Raw genomic sequence first — 16,547 nt, forward strand, 5'->3', positions numbered from 1 at the left:
AGAGATGGGTGGAAAGGGGAAAGGGATTCAGAAGTAGAAATCGGCAGGTACAAAACAGTCCTGGGATGTGAGGTTCACCATGGGCAGTGCAGTCAACGATACCGTATAACTATGTGCGGGGCCAGGTGGGTACAAGGCTCATCGAGGGGATCGCTCTGAAAATAATATCTAACTAACCAATACTGTCTAACCACTATGCTTTATACCTGAAACTAATATAAAATCATATTGAAAGTCATCTGTGATTGAAAAATAAAATTTTCAAAAGCAGATTGCTAAATTGAATTTTATTTATTTATTTATTTATTTTTTGCTAAATTGAATTTTAAAAATGCAGAACCTTGGGCCCTACCCTAGACAACTGAATGTGGGGGTCCAGGCCCACAGTACACAAAGGCCTGAGACCCTCCGTCTGGCCACACCAAGCACCTTACCGTTCACTGATTATGCCTCCAGGCCTCTGCTCCTGCTGTATTAACATGTCCCCTGTCTTCGGGGCCCAGCTTAAACGTCACTTCCTCTGTAAAGCCTCTCTGGCTCCTTAGAGCGAATTCCCCACCCACTCTGCCCCTACAGCGACAGGCATGCACCTTTACTATAGGGCGTGTGGATGACACTGTGTGTCATCATCCGTTTGCCTGCATGCCTCCCGAGCTAGACTGACATCTCCACCAAAGCAAGTCCACAGACTGCCTGGAGTCCCCAACACAGTAAATGGCACACAGCGGGCCCTTGATAAATATCAATGGAATTTGAACTGTATCTTCCTAGTACTTGGCTTCTGGATACTAAATATAATGCTTGGCACTCGTTGGGTAATATTAAATACATTGGCATCTGATGGGTGAATTATTAAAGGATGGATGGAAGTGCGAATGAATGATGAACTATGCAAATACGTTGATGCACTTTCATCGATTGATATTTTGTAATGTGTGTGCATGCCTGAGACCATCTCTAACCTGAAGGATGTGTGAATAGGGTCAGAGGTGAGCCTGACACTTTGGGGACCAGGTTCGCTGGTGAAATCACCAAAGTTCTGATGGTCATTGGAAATGTCACTACTGCCATGGGGAGTGCACGTGAAAAGTACAGAGCCGTCTTGCAGCACAGCTTCCCTGCCATCAGCCGTGGGAACTCCTCGCTTATTACGTGTAACACTCCACCTTGCAGGGTCCGTGGACATCCCACTGAAGGTGCTCAAAGGGAAATCTGGAATCTGTTGTGAGGAACTAGCAAAAATCAGCCTTAAGGCTCTGAAGCTAGGCAGGGTGGTAGGGCTTGTCCAGAGGCTCACAAGGGCCACTTCTGCCCCTGGCCTCCCCGTGTACTGTCTGCGTGAGATTGGACAAGTTACCCAATGGCTCCAACACTCAGCTTCTTTCCCCACAAGATAGTATCACTCTGTGCCCCTCAGCTTTCCAGCGATTGAGTGAGATCACATATGTTATGTGACCAGCACAGAGGAATCATCCAGAAATGTTACTGCTTTGCTGCTGTGATCAGAACAACTAGAATCCTGTAAGCGACGGGTGGTGCTGAGTGGGGCTGACCCAGGGCCTGGCGTGACAGGAGTTAGGCAGCAAGCCAGGCTTAAGTCTCAGCCATGGATTAGGGATGTATTCTGGGGTTCAGAAAAGAGTTCGAGCTCCGAGGGTGGAACTGAGCATGGAGGCTGATCTTTCTTCTGCTCTGTGATCTGGGTGTTTCAGGACCAAATGATGCAGGGTGCGGGACAGCTAGAAGGCTGTGGCTAGCCTGGGAGCCCGGGCCCTGGAGGGAAACCCCATTGGCTCTGCCTCCAGTTTGGAATGAGGGCTCTTTGGCCCCCAAGCTGGACCGCAGCCTTAACTGCCATGTAGCTGCAGAGGGGAAGTGAAGCCGTAACCTGGCCCCTGACACTGGGCTCCCAATTTAGAAAGGAAACTGGAAACTGGAGTTCCAGGCGGTCCTTGGGTTTTTCCCTGTAAGACATTCAAATAATGGAACCTTCCTGTCCCTGTGTCTGCAAGTCCTGCTGTCTTGAAGATGCTCCAACTCAGACTCCAAGTGGGAAGGGGCCTCCCAGCAGATGTCCGCTCCTCACTGGGCCATGTTCTTGCGAGATGAGCGGTCCTAGAGGAAGGCTCCGCACACAGAGTTTTCTCCTGGGGATCCTGGGGCAGAGGCTGACAGTGCGGGTCACACAGCCTCCCCTAACTGGAAAGAGAGCTGAGAACCCAGGGTAGAAACTAGGCAGAGAAAGATGGAGGGTTAAGGTGGTGGGGGTGGGGGTGGCCTCAGAGACCTGGGCCCCTCAGCGCTCCCGGGATTTCACCGCGAACAAAGCCGAGCACATGGGGCCTCTGGCGTTCGTAGAGCAGCCCGACATCCCCAATGTCTGGGGAACAGCGACACCTGCCGGCTCCCTGCCGCCACGGCCCTCCTCCCTAATCAAAACCACAGGGCGTTCAGGGACCCATCTTAGGGACTTAGTACCTTTTTAGAACAGCGATTTTCAACTCATTTCATCTCAGGGTACACATAAACTAATTGCTAAAATTCTGCGACAGACCAAAAATTATATTACGGTTTTTGCCGATCTGACATATGTGTGTGTGTGTGTGTGTGTGTGTGTGTGTATATATAATTTTGATTCATTCACACCAGATGGCTATTGTTGTGCTGGCTGTTGTCTTTTTTTTTTTTTTTTTCATCTAAGGGAAAAGAGGACAGTGCCCCTGGCTAAATGGTTAAGCATGGCATGTTTTAAAAATTCTTGTGGCACTCCAGTTGAGAATCGCTGCTTTAGAAGCCTAGAACGAAGAGGGTTCGGCCTCTGATTCAGTCAGTCTGGGAGCCTGGGAGTCTACATTTCTAACGGGCTGCCAGGTGATCCTGATACTGCTCGTCTAGGGACTACATCTTGATTAGGAAGCTTTATAGATGCCAGTTACATCTCACTAAAGCTGGGGTTGGGGGACAGCAGGTGTGGAGGGCTCAGAGATAAATCAGAACTGGCCTCAGATACCCCTAGGGTCTCAGGAAAGGAGACCCCGGTTCTCACCATATAGAATTAGTCAACCACAGGCCAGGCCAGGCGAGAGGAGCAGGGTGGGGAGGCTTCATGCAGAGATGGGTTCCAGAAGGATCTGTACCAGGGGAGGCTGCCTGAAGCCCCCCTGAGGACCGCCCTCCCGTGCCAGCATGCCTGGCACTGGCACCCCGTCTCCCCACCCAGAAGAAAACAACCTGGTGATGAGTGACTTGGAGCAGCCCCAAGGAGGCCCAGCAAGGTGACTGTAGCAAATCTGGGAGTAACATTTCCAATCAACATCTTGAGAGTCGCTTAATTGATTCACTAAGTACAATCAACTTCACCTTTTAGAAAGAGCTCTGCTAATGACCTTTCCAGATGGCAGACTTTTCCAGAAAGAAATGAGCTTCTGAACACCAGCCAATCACAAACCCTGGTGCTTGGGTCGGATGTGAAGTAGGAGAAAGGACTCATCACCGTCATTGGCAGCGTGTTCTATAGAAGAGGACCAGGAGGCTCAGGGACCGGGAGGCTCAGGGACGTCAATGACTCTGCCGAGGCCACCCAGTCAGGGCCACCACTTGAACCCTAATCCCTCACTCTACAGAGCACTCATGAGTACTCATGTGACATCTGCTGCAGCTGACACCATAAAAATAGGTCTGGAAGGCAGGGGTCAAGAGAATCTGGGGAGTCTGGGGTCCAGGCCGCTCCTCCCTGCCCAGCGGCCTCAGGCTGGGACGCTGCCATCATCCAGGGAGAGTGATGAAAGCAGCTTTTACAAAGCAGGGTCTGAGGCCCTCAGACAGGCCCCCTTTGTCGCCTTCTTCTGCCCTCCCCACCCCCATGCCTGCCTTGAGCATCATCCCCTTTGAATGGCTGGCTCCAGCGCTGGAAATTTGCAACACAAGTGCCCAGCTTGTCTCTCCCGGTGGAGCCCCACTGCCCTAGCCTTTTGGGGGCCTTTTAAAGCCTGCCTTTCTCTGGGGCACTTTCTTTCTGCAACTCAAGCCCCAGGCCCCTGAATGCAGGCACAATCGCTAATTAAGGCTGGGTTAAAACCCGTCCTGGGCAGGGAGGCGGGGCGTTCCCAGCACCTCTCCGAGGATAAGGGCGTCGGGCAGGAACTGGAGGGGGCTGGGCTCTTGCTCCCTAGGCTCCTTCTGGCTTCTTCTCTCCGTCCTCTTCTTCCTCGATGGCTTTGAGAATTTACTGTAAATAAGGCTTGTCACCCAAGATGGCTCCCAGCTCTCGTTGCCGCCACCCCGCCTGGCTTCCAGAGCTCAGCTCTGACCTCTGATCGTTAGAACCAGAGGAACAGACACCACTTACCAAGTATATAGCAGATGCTTTACATGCGTATTCCTGACCCTCAGGACAACCTGGGGAGGCAGGTATCACCCCCCCCCATCGTACAGATGAGGTGACGGGAGGCTCAGAGAGGTTAAACCCCTTGCCAGACTCAAACAGCTTGCAAATGGCTGGGGCGAGTTTCAGATCCAAACCCAGGGGCCGCCTAAATTCATGCCTTTTGTCTTAGGCTTTTCTCTGCTCCTGTCTGACGCTCCCCGGCTTCACTGTAACTTTACCCTCCTTTCCATCCTTATGGCCCTGGGGACAAAGGACCTTTTTCTCTGACTCTAAGGGTCCCCACGAGACTTGCAGCCAGGGGCGCAGCAGGTAACAGCAACTAGATTCCAGCTTACCCCCTGAAGCTGTCTCCAAGGTTCCCTTTTTCCTCTGACTTTCTAGAACACCAGGGCTGCCACCCCCACCCCAGCCCGGCCCCGGGCTCTCTCCTGTTGCTTTTTCTACCCTAAGCCTTTTCTTTGTTGCACTGTCCCCAATAAAATAAACACACTCTCAAAATCACCTGGACTCCTGTTGTGAAATCTTTCCAGCACAGAGTCAAAAATCCACACACTGCTGGCCGGCCTGAGGCAGACCCGCTCTAGGTCCTGTCTCCAGGTCCAGTCCTTGTCCAGTAGTAAGGCCTTCTAGAGAGATCCAGCTAATCCAGCCAGCTCTGTGCGAGCCTCATTAGGTGCTTAATAGGGATTTGTGGGATGAGGAAATAAATGCTTATTTAAGAGCTGATGGGAGCTCTCTCCAGCACTAATCATGGGAATGTAAATGGTATTATCACATTGGAAAATAGTTTGGCGGTTTCTTTAAAAGTTAAATCTTCTCCCTGGCCGGTTGACTCAGCGATAGAGCGACGGCCTGGCGTGCAGGAGTCCCAGGTTCGATTCCCGGCCAGGGCACACAAGAGAAGTGCCCATCTGCTTCTCCACCCCTCCCCCTCTCCTTCCTCTCTCTCTCTCTCTCTCTTCCCCTCCCTCAGCCAAGGCTCCATTGGAGCAAAGATGGCCCGGGCGCTGAGGATGGCTCTATGGCCTCTGCCTCAGGTGCTAGAATGGCTCTGGATACCCAGAGGGGCAGAGCATTGCCTCCTGGTGGACATGCCGGGTGGATCCCGGTCAGGCGCATGCGGGAGTCTGTCTGACTGCCTCCCCATTTCCAACTTCAGAAAAATACAAAAAAAAGGAGGGGGGGTAGAAGAACTAGTGGTCCACGGAAGGGATATAGGAGATCATCAGATGGGTGTGGGGCACTGAGTTGGAAGTCAGAAATTTTTATCTGAGTCCTGGCTCTGCCACTGCCCAGCTGTATGATGGGGGGTAAGTGGGTAACCTCTCTGTGCCTCTGTCTCCTCATTTATTACAACAGTAATAGCAATGGTGTGAGCTAGTTTGTGAGACTGACTCTGTGCCAGGACTGTACTATGTGCACTGTTACACTTAATCCTCACCCAACAGCCCATTTCACAGATGAGGAAACTGAGATCAGGCATGAAGTCTTTAGTGTAAGGCCTGGCACAGAGCTTCAACTGGGGTTGAATCCTGATCCCCAATTTGCCCTCTGGCCTGGTGTCCATTCTGGCTTTCCAGCTGTATATGGCCCCTGCCTTGCATTTGCTGAGATAACCCCACACCTCCCGACTCCATCAGAGCCCATTGGCCAGGGGCTCCCAAGGATTCTATCTACCACCTGCCGCTGTGACCCTGTCCGCCCACTCCATCCCTGTGGATCTGGCCTGACCACTTTGTGTCCGGGTAACATGCCGCTCAGTCCCTGCTTCTATGGGGAACATCCCGTGTTTGCTCTGTGCAGGCTAAGAAGTAGGATCATAAAATATCATTGCTGGGGCGTTCCTGGTTCTAACTGTGACCCAGAGAGGTGTCTCAAGTGCAGGCAAAGCGAGTCTCGACTCCTCCTTCTTCAACCAGAGCAGCCCGGGTCATTTCTCAACTGCTTTGTATACTGAACTTCCATGGACGTTTTCCAAAGAAAGGGATATGCCACTATTTGAAACGTTTGAAAGCTGGTGTGTTCTCGGCCAACTCTCGATCCTCCAGGTATAGAAACTGAGGCCTGGAGGGTAGAAATAACTTGCTCAGGGTCACAGAGATTGTGCTAGACAGACCCAGGAGGGGCAGCAGGTCTCTGGACTTGAAGCTTAGAGCTCTTTCTATCCCTCCACAACAGCCCAAAGGGGAAGTAGTGTCTCTGCCTCGTACACTTTTGTGCCTTTTTTTTTTTTTTTGAGGATCCTGTATCTCTAGGCTAGAAAAATCTGGAGGCGTGACAACTCTCCCAGGGTTTTCTATCTCTTTCCTCTTACTTCACACATCTCTGAGTCATCTACCAATTTGGCTGCCTTGACACCTGTCGACCGATGCTCCCCACTGCTGGCTGCCTACACCAGCCTGGGACCACAGCAGGTGTAAATCAAGCAGAGGAAAATCTTGATAATTGGATGACAAGGGAGATGGCAGAATAAACTTTCCTACTAAGGAGAGAAAAATACTTATCTATAATCCTGACTCCCCTAAAGTGAAATAAAGTTACACATGGACAGAACAAAATCACAGGAACTTTTTAAAAGGCACGTTGATCTCAGAGAGTAAATGAACCCTTGGTGTTTCCACGGTTAGAAGGACTCCAATTATTAGAGTTAGCGGTATTATATACAGTACTCTCTGTTCTTCTTGGAATAATATTACAACTTTGCACTCTGTCCACTCCCTCACAGATAAAGAGATAGTCCAAGACAAGTCTCGATTTTTTTTTTTTTAAGGGGCAAACCTCTTTCCTCTTTTAGGGCTTGTCACTGTGATGCTAAAAATGGCCCTTTGGTTGACTTGTGAGTAATTGACTCTCTGACGCTGACAACACTTAGGAAAATGAAGGTATAAATAATGGCAGTGCCACGCAGCCTCCAAAACAAACGCCCAGCCCGAGGTCCGCGGAGCCGGAGCAGCGGCTCGTCGCAGAGGGAGACCTTGCCTCGTTGCAGGTGAGAGGGGGGGTGGTCCTCGGGGCTGGGCTGGGCGGGGGGGCAAGAAAGTCGACCTTCTCACCAACTGAGAAACACCCGGTCAAAGAGGCCCACGGCCATCCTCTTTGGGTGTGGACCGGTGAGTACATTGAGGCCCCCGAGGAGGGGCTCTAGAACGCGCTTTTGATGGTTGGTGCCACGTTGAGGTTGTCTGGGACGTGTGGCGCCGCAACCCAAGGAGAAGTGGCAGGCAGGCAGGCAGGCAGACATCCTGCAGGTGTCTGTTGGAGACAGGTGAGGTGTCAGTGCCACCCCCCCCCCCCCGCCCCAGGTGTGTGGAGGCAGGCTCCTGGGGCAAGATGTGAGCTGGCTCGGTTCTCCTGACAGCAACGGATGCTGCCATGGATCGGGAAGGAGCCAAGTGGCTGTGCAAATCAATACGGCACATCGATCGCTCACAACCGATTCAACATAATTGCCTGGAAATTGACAACATTTCGCTTTCTTGCTCAATTGCCGCCGCGCTCATTCCTCTGGGTTTTAGACACAATGACCTGCCCTTGGAGTGCTCCATTACCCCCCCCCCCCACGCTTGTTTCCTAGTCCTCGCTTTCACGGTCTGGAAGTATTTGTGTCTTTCATCATAAGCCGCCTCAAGCTCTTTCTGGAAGGAGGAGGTAGGGTGTCGCTCTCTTGAGTGACAATTCAAGACAATTGCTCTGCTGAGACTTGGAACGCTGTTGGTGAAATAGTTTATAAACTGGACCGGGGTCTTTTAATTACAGAATATTTCAGAAAGGTAAAAGGTTTTTCTCCCTAGGTGTTCACAGTCGGCTTCGCTAGTCTGGGCACCTGAGATTTGACCTCCGTCATTAGCTGAAGGTGCGTCTGCAGAATTCTCGTGGCCTTCTTGGCCTGAAGGCTGGGGAAAAGTGCAGCTGATGTAGACCAAGTGCCCATTTACCCTGAGCCCAGATGACCTCGCGTATATCCGATCACTGAATTAGTTTGTAAGCCCTGTGGAAAGCTAACTGATCCTCATAATGACAGATCATAAACCCTAAACTGCTTTGGAGCGTCAAGGAGTTGGTCAATGTTGTTAGATTTCTGCTGCACTTAAAAAATCAGTGAATTCCAGCTCCTTAGACTAGGCATGTGGAATGTATCTGTTAACGGCTATTTTATCCTTGCTGAGGCAACCGCTATTCTACTCCTGGTTAAGCAGGATAATCCTTATTGTTTCCCATCTTTGTCCAATGGGATTTCCCAACCCCACTGATTGGGTTCTCACGGCCCAAAGATTGTGGCCATCCCTGGGGCACTGGTTTATAGCAAATGCTGTGCGTCTCCTCGTTTTGAATGAGCAAGCCCTTACTAGATTTACTATGACTTTCCTCCCAAGGCCTGCCCTCTCACCAGGTCGTTTTCAACTCCCTAAAGCACTGGGCCTGTGCAGGGATGTGGCAACCAAGCAGGTGTTCCTCTTGATCCCTCTTTTTTCTTCCCCAGAGATCCAGCGACAAAAAGCAAAAGCTTTTGGGTTTCCTCAGACCCGTTTCCCACATGCAGGTGTTGAATTCTGAAGCGCCCCTTGAATGGGGCGCGCTGTGAATAGGGTATTGTATCCGGGAGGCTGCCGCACGGAGCAGGGGGAAGTCGGCTGGCCTGGGAATGGCGAGGCCCATTCTGAGGTGTGCACTCCGAAACTAATTGGATGGAGGACCATGGAAAAAGGCCCTTCTCCACTCTGGGCTCATTTCCTCAGCTATAAAATGAAAATCGTGATACCTGCTCCCAAGGGCGAGTGTGAGGATGGGCCGTGTGGGCCAGGAGGGCACAGGGGCTGGGAATCACTTGGGTTAGCCCCCAGAGAAGGAAGCAGGTGGTAGGGAGGCCAAGGGAGGACCTAAGCCAAGAGCAGGGTTGTGGCTTTATTCTGGAGGGCGTGGGGGGCCAAGGGCTTCTGAGCAAGCGAGTGGGGTGATTAAGAACGTAGATGTGCTCAGGTCTTTTAAAGATCAGCAGCACAGAAGATGAGCAAGTCCAGGCTGCCGCTGGGAGACAGAAAAGGCAGTGGTTGTGTCCAGGGGCCCTCCCTGCCTCCGAAGATCTCCCTGCTTAGGAAACGCTGGCACTGGACCAGGTCAGGAAAGGGGAAGCCACGTGGGATACGGTGTGATGAGGCGGACAGAAGACCGAAGATCCTCGGTTTGGGCATCAAAGGCCAAAGTTAGATGCAAAACACCTCTAAAGGGTCTGTCATGTGCATGAAGGTGCAGGAGCTCTGGGTGCCATGGCAGGTGGATGTCAAAGGGATAGCCCTCGGGGCAGATACCATTTTCTCATTTTTTCTCTAGCCCAGTGCCTACCAGAAGTTTAACAAGTATTTTCAGGGTAAGAGGACTTGGACTCGACACACTAAGAAGAACTTTCTAACAAGAAGAGCTGCCTGGAACTAGGGCAGGCTGGTTTAGAGGTAGTGAGCTCCCTGTCCTTCACTGGCAACTAGTGTTTGAGCAGGAACCCGGGGATTGTCTGGGGGTGGGGCGGAGGGAAGGTAGACATCAAGGAGGGGCTGATGACCGAGGCCTGGATGGTGGCTCCCTCCAGCGCTGGAGGTGTGGGGGTCCTGCCCACACTGAGCTGCCCTATGTGTGCTCCCTGGGGTCTCTAGACATCCCTGGTCAGGACCCAGTGTCTGGGGGGTTGGGGGGGGGGTAGGGGGATGCCCTGAGAAGGCAAGGGAGCCCAGGAAGGAAGGTGGATTCTGCCGGTGCTGATCCTGCTTGCTGAAATCCCTTCTCAGTTGGACTGGGGAGGACATGGAGCAATATAGGGTGATCATGGGATAGGAAGGGGTCCTGCCCTCTCTGGGGCTGATGGAGCTTCTGAATGGGTCTGTATCCCCACAGAGTGGGTATCCTGATGAAGGGGGGTGCCATGGGAGATGGGAAGACCCCATTCCTAGGTGGCCAAGTGGCACCAGGGCGGGTCTGGGTGACCGCAGAGGCAGCCCCCGCAAAGGAGGGCTCTTTTCCTGTTGACTGTTCTTCCTCTAATTGCAGAGCACCATGTCTACAGGCCCTGATTAAGGGTAATTACATGATCTATGAGACAATTCTGAAGCAGGAGCTCCCTAGGCTCCCTGGTTCCCTTTCAGGACTCAAACTCTTTGGTGAAATCTAAGTGTCTGGAACAAGATGTATAACCATCCCTTCCCTCCAACACCACACAGAACCAAAACTGCTCAGGCTTCCTGTGACTGCCCGAGCAGGTCAGATCATCACGGCAGAAGTTTTGTGGAGAATTCCCCATGGGCCAAACTACGGGGGCCTCATTTCACCCAGTACTCACCAGGATCCTCCGACGCAGCAGATAGAGTGTGTGGCCCCGTTTTATGGATAGGGAAACGGAGGCCTAGGAAGGAGAAGCCGCTTGTCCTGGGATGCACGGCTAGTGATGGCAGGGCCTGAACATGGACTCGGGAGTGTCTGACTCAGAGCCGGAGCCGTTAGCCCCACTCAGTACGGTCAGGGCCCCACGGGGGTGGGGGTGACTTAAGAGAGACGAAGGGAAGGCGCTTGCCCCCCCCCTCCCCGTGGCTGAAGCCTGACTTCCACGTGTAGTGCCTTCTAGGAAGAGGCGGTTTCACCATTGTCTTTCATATTCCGCTCGACCACATGAGGTCAGCAGGGTAGCTTTATCGTGCCCACTTGACAGATGGAGAAAATGAGGTCAGAGCTTGTGACTGGCAGAGAAAGCACCTGAAGCCAGGTCTGTCTGAATTCCAGATTCTGGGTTCTTTTTCCTACCCCACACTTCCAAAGGACAAGGACCAAGGCTGGCAAGGAGCCAAGTCCAGGGCTGGGCCCAGCCTGCAAAGGGCACCCCCGTGGCTCCGGCTACATCTGACCTCCCCCCCCCATCACCTTCCAGGCTCCACCACAGGGTGAAGGATGCTGTTCTGGGTGGTCTTTCTCATGGCCCTCACCCTCAGCAGTGGCTGCCACGGCTCCTTGCTCACCCCAACCCTCAGGTAAGCAGTCCTGCCAACAGGCCTGGCTTTCTGCCGCCCCAAAAACCTTCCCCGCGGGAGGAGGGGTGCTTGGAGGATGCGGAATCAAGCCATCAGTTGGAGATACTGAGCTCCAACGGGGTTGTCCTGCCCAGGTTCCAACTCTCTCTGGGGATGTGCAGGGCAAAGGGCAACACCAGGACCTTACAGAGACCTGCGAAGTGCAGCCACCTCTGTCCCCTCGCCTGAGCTGGCCCTGCCACCCCTTGGTCTTTGACTCTGCCTCCATAGGATGCCACGGTATGCGGACGCCATCTTCACCAACAGCTACCGGAAGGTGCTGGGCCAGCTGTCTGCCCGCAAGCTGCTCCAGGACATTGTGAGCCGGCAGCAGCGGTAAGCAGACGGTCTGGGCATGTCTTCCCACCCTGCAAATGCGTCAGAGACTGGAGACGCCAAGTTTGGACTTTTCCTCTGCACAGCGTCTGTCCTTGCTGGACTTGCCATAGCAGAAGGACCCCGATGTCCAATCTCAGCTTACCTCTAGCGAGGAAATGATCCTTGAACACCTATTATGTGCTTCTCCCTATGCGAGCTCCAACAGGAACAATACTGGGGGTTGCTAGCAGTGGATCGCGACTCGGCCAGAAATGAAGGCTCTGCATTGGGACGTTTGCATGCACTTGGCACAGTGCTGAGCACAGTTGGCCCTTGGTAGTGTTAGCCATTCTTTATTTCTTATTTGCTCTTTCTAACAACCCTGTAAAGTAGGACTCTTACCTCCATTGTCCACAGCCCTAATAACTTCTAAAGGATACACATCAAAGCATGGCAGAGCTAGGACTCAAACAGCCTAACTTCACGGCCTATATATTTCTCAGCTTTTATTTTGAAAAAAATTCCAAACTTACAGAGAAATTTCACCAAAGGTACAAAGGACTTCCACATACACTTCCCTATATTCAACTATTCCTCCTATTTCTATTATATTTGTTTCCTCTCTATCTATACCTAGATATAGGTGTATACATCACATGCAAACACATGTATACATTTATTAATTATTATTATTATTATTTTGTTGAACTATTTGAGAGTAAACTACAGTCATCTTGACCCTCATCCTTAAATACTACTGCAGGTGTCTCTCCCAATATCTAAGGAAAGGACATTTCCTTACTTAATCACAATATAATTATCACTTAGAGCCCCTATTCAAACTTCAGCAGTTGTCCCAAAACGTCCTTTGTAACAATTATTTCTTTCCCTGATTCAGGATGCATCCAGGATCACGGGTTGCATTTAGTTGTCGTGTCTCTTTAGTTTCTATTACTCTGGAACATTCCTCCATCTTGTACGCCACTGACATTTTTGTTAGGTAAAAGCCAATTGTGTATAGAACATCCCTCATTATTGTCTGATGCTTCCTCGTGGTTAGATACAGGCTACGCAACAGAAGCGAGGTCGTGTCCCTCTCACTGCATTGTGTCAGGAGGCACACAAGGTCAGTTTGTCCCACTGGCGGTGATAATAAGATCCCTTGGTTAACATGGTGTCTGCCAGGGTTCTCCTCTGTAAAGTTAATATTTTCCCCTTTGAAATTAAATAAGAATCCGTGGGGAGATATTTTGCAAATTTGGGGGCCTATACTCTTCACAGCTTATATACATATATTCCTAAATGCTGCTGCATCTAATTCAGTTTGGTGGAAGCCTCCGTAGCAGGTATCAGAACAGGCATGAGGACCCAGCCTGCCCTGCTCACTTTGCCCTGGCCTTTCTCGGGCCTCTCCGTGTCCCACCCTGAGCGCAACCTCGGCTGTTTCTCTTCCTCTAATTGAACAGAGAGAGAAACCAGGAGCAAGGAGCCAAAGTACGGGTTGGCCGTCAGGCGGACCGCGTGTGGGAAGACCGAAAGCAGATGGCACTGGACAGCATCCTGGCGGCCCTGCCGCAGAAGCACGGGTAGGAACACATGCACGTGTGTGTCTTTGCCCATGTGCGTGCACGCACATGTGTATATGTATGTCTAGGGAGCTCAGAGGCTTCCTTCTTTAAGGGTCAGCAGGAAAAGGAAAGAATCTGCTCTCCAAAGGCGTGGGGCTCTGACACCCCTCCCTCCACACACCAAGAACTGGACGGAGGGGGAAAATGGGTGGTAGAGACTGGGTCTTACTGCTGTATCTCCAATGTGTAGCAAGAAGCCAGGCTCTGCGTCTGTGTCCAAAAGCATTACTTGATCGTTCTGGGATAGGACCCAGGTGTCCGGGAGGTTCTGTTGGGCGTGATCTGAGAGGCGTGCCCTGGGTCCCTGGCCAAGTTCACAAAGCTATAAAGCCAAAGGAAGACCAGCCACTCCCAACACCCTCAGGTAGGCCAGTGGGTGCTACACTCACGCGAGGGAGAGATGAGAATGACAGTCATTCCCCATCTCACTGACCCTCACACTCCCATGGGAGTGTGGTCAAGGGAGATCAGGAATGAGTTTTCCCATTTTACAGAAGAGGAAAACTGAGGCGAAGAATGGGTAGCAGCTGGCTCCAAGTCAGCAGCTAGCAGGCCCAACCCAGGCCTGCTCTGCTTCTCTGGAGTTCCTTCCCATGAAGACCACCTAATGGACAAAGTTTCCCAAGTACGACACTACTGTTTGGAGGATATTTTTGAGGCCAATTTTCAACTGTGAGCACGAACAGGTCCTGGCATGACTCCACCAGGCACTTCTGCACCTATTAAGCAAATCTGGTTCCCAACAGAGCTCCCCATGTGCTCGCTCAGCTCCTTCCCAACCCAATTAGACACCAAGAGCTCAGAGATCTCACCAACTACACTCCTGTGGAGATACCAGCAGCAGCAGGCTGATGGGCAGGCCGCGGGAGGGGCGGACACCAGCCTGGGAGGCAAGATGCAGCCCTGGGCCCAGGTCTGGTTCTGCAGCCAATTCGCTGTTACGCAGCAAGCTGGCTCCCTAGTTTTCTTCCCCATGAAAGGAGGGGGCTAGCACCGGCCACCTCTACGGTCCCTGATGCCTCTAAGAATAATGCCTACCCTGTGCCTCTCACGCTGAGATTAGGTCATCACTCACCTGCTTTATGGCTGCCACCAGGCCCCAGGGGGGTGGAGTGGCCTCAAGGAGAGCCAGGTCCTAAGAATGCAGGCTTTGTTCCTGCAGGTTAAAAGCCAGAGGCTTCACAGAGCTCGAAGCCACAGAGCAGCAGGAAGGGGTCTGGAGGCGGCTACGGCCATTGTTCCTGCTCCAGCTCAGCTGCTGCAAATACCAGGATGTCCCTGGTGGGCCTGAGAAAACATAAAACGAGAGCGAGTTCCTGCACCTTGGTCATGCAGAGTAGGATGATTTGGCAGGCGGCACACTTCTGCACCTGCCGCAATTGATGTCTGCCTATCAGCCTTGTACTGAGGTCCAGTTGGTCTGTCCTCCGGGCCCTTAAAAATCGTCCTTATGTGCCAGGGTCTGGGCTGAGAGTACAGCAGCAAATAGGACAGCAGTGGTCCCTGCTTTCATGGCATACATAATCCAGTGAGGCAGACAAAACTTAAACAGGTACTTGGATAGTGGATTATTTAATGCGCGATAAATGGTAAGGGATGTGAGGGGTTTGGCAAATGTGTGTGCTGGAAGGAATAATCTAATCTAACCCTCTCTGGGGATTAGAGGTGACTTCAAGGAGAACTGACCAGCCTGGGGATCTCAGAGGGAGTGAGTTAGCAAAACTGGGGCTAAGAATGAGGTTATTTTTTTAAAATTTATGTTATAATTTAAATTTTTCAACAACAGCTGACATGCAATATTACAGAAATTTTATGTAACTTACAAAGTGATCACCCCAATAAGTCTAGTACCGGTCCGACACCATCCAGAGTTAGTACGATATTATTGACCATATTTTCTGTGCTAAACATTGCATTCCCATGAGTTTTAATAACTGACCGTGTGTACTTTTTAATCCCCTCACTTTTTCCACCCGCCCCCCAAACCTTCTCCCCTGTGGCAAACATCACTCTGTCCCTCCGTATCCGTGAATTTGTTTGCTTTGTTTGTTCGTTTATTTTGTTTTCTAGATTCCAAATATAAGTGAAATCCTATGGCGTTTGTCTTTCTCTGTCTGGCTTATTTCCCTTAGCATAGAACCTCTAGGACCGTCCACGTTGTTGCAAATGATGAGATTTCATTCTGATTTACGGCTGAGCGATATCCCATTGTGTATATGTACCGCCTCTTCTTCTTCTTCTTTTTTTTTTTTTAGTTGAGTTCATTGGGGTGACACTGGTTAACATAATCTTACAGGTTTAGGTGCCCAATTCTACAGCACATCTCTGTACAATGTATTGTGTGCCCACCCCACCCCCAAGTCAAGTCCTCGCCCATCACCATTTACCCCCCCCCACTGTCCATACCCTTCTCCAACCACATCTTCTTGATCCAGTGGTCTATTGATGGGCACTTAAGTTGTGTCCATATCTTGGCTATTATAAATAATGCTTCCATGAACACAGGGGTGCATATATCTTTTTAAATTAGAGTTTTGCATTTCTTTGGGTTAAGACCCAGAAGTGGGACTGCTGAGTCATGGGGTAGTTCTGCTTTTAATATTTTTGAGGAACCTTTGTTACCGTTTTTGCACCAATTTACAATCCCACCAACAGTGCACAATTGTTCTTTTTTCAAGAATGAGGTTCTTCAGAGACCCAGACGGTCATTCTGGACACTGGAGCCTCCATCACCCTAGTTCCAAGCGTCCCTGCCCTAACTCGCCCTTTCTTCAGTCCCCCCCGGATTGAGCTGTTTCTCTCTTTCTGCAACAGGAATTCCCACGGATGAAGATCCTGCCTGTGTTTCATGCTGCCTGCAGCCAAAGACAACTGCATCCAATTAATCCGATTTAATTTTTGACCTACTTTTTCCTCTCTAACTACAATAAAACTCCCCTATCCTGGTCTGCAGTTCAATTTTCTTTTATCTTCAGCCTAATTTCTTATGTGTTTTACATAGTTACATTTCCCAAAGCGGTATTATACAGTATGATAAAAATTAAAAAATAGCTAACATTTACCAGGCACTCAGAGCCCCAGCTGGGCAGCTTTCTGCCTAGAATCTTGTATGCTCCTCACACAGCCCAGCGGGAGGTACTGGCATCCTTCTCATTTCACAGACAAGGA

General features: G+C 51.0%; 1 protein-coding gene across 1 annotated transcript; it reads left to right on the forward strand.

Annotated features, from left to right (window-relative positions):
* Positions 1 to 6,299: 6,299 nt before the first annotated feature.
* GHRH (growth hormone releasing hormone) lies at positions 6,300 to 16,327 on the forward strand. The gene is made up of 6 exons (XM_066236674.1): positions 6,300 to 6,435; positions 7,182 to 7,376; positions 11,295 to 11,394; positions 11,665 to 11,769; positions 13,218 to 13,337; positions 16,194 to 16,327. The coding sequence occupies exons 3-6, from the start codon at positions 11,315 to 11,317 to the stop codon at positions 16,207 to 16,209; spliced, it is 321 nt and encodes a 106-aa protein (XP_066092771.1). The 5' UTR covers positions 6,300 to 6,435; positions 7,182 to 7,376; positions 11,295 to 11,314; the 3' UTR covers positions 16,210 to 16,327.
* The last annotated feature ends 220 nt before the right edge of the window (positions 16,328 to 16,547 follow it).

Source organism: Saccopteryx bilineata, chromosome 6 (genome assembly GCF_036850765.1).
Source record: "Saccopteryx bilineata isolate mSacBil1 chromosome 6, mSacBil1_pri_phased_curated, whole genome shotgun sequence".
In the NCBI taxonomy this organism is placed as follows: domain Eukaryota; kingdom Metazoa; phylum Chordata; class Mammalia; order Chiroptera; family Emballonuridae; genus Saccopteryx; species Saccopteryx bilineata.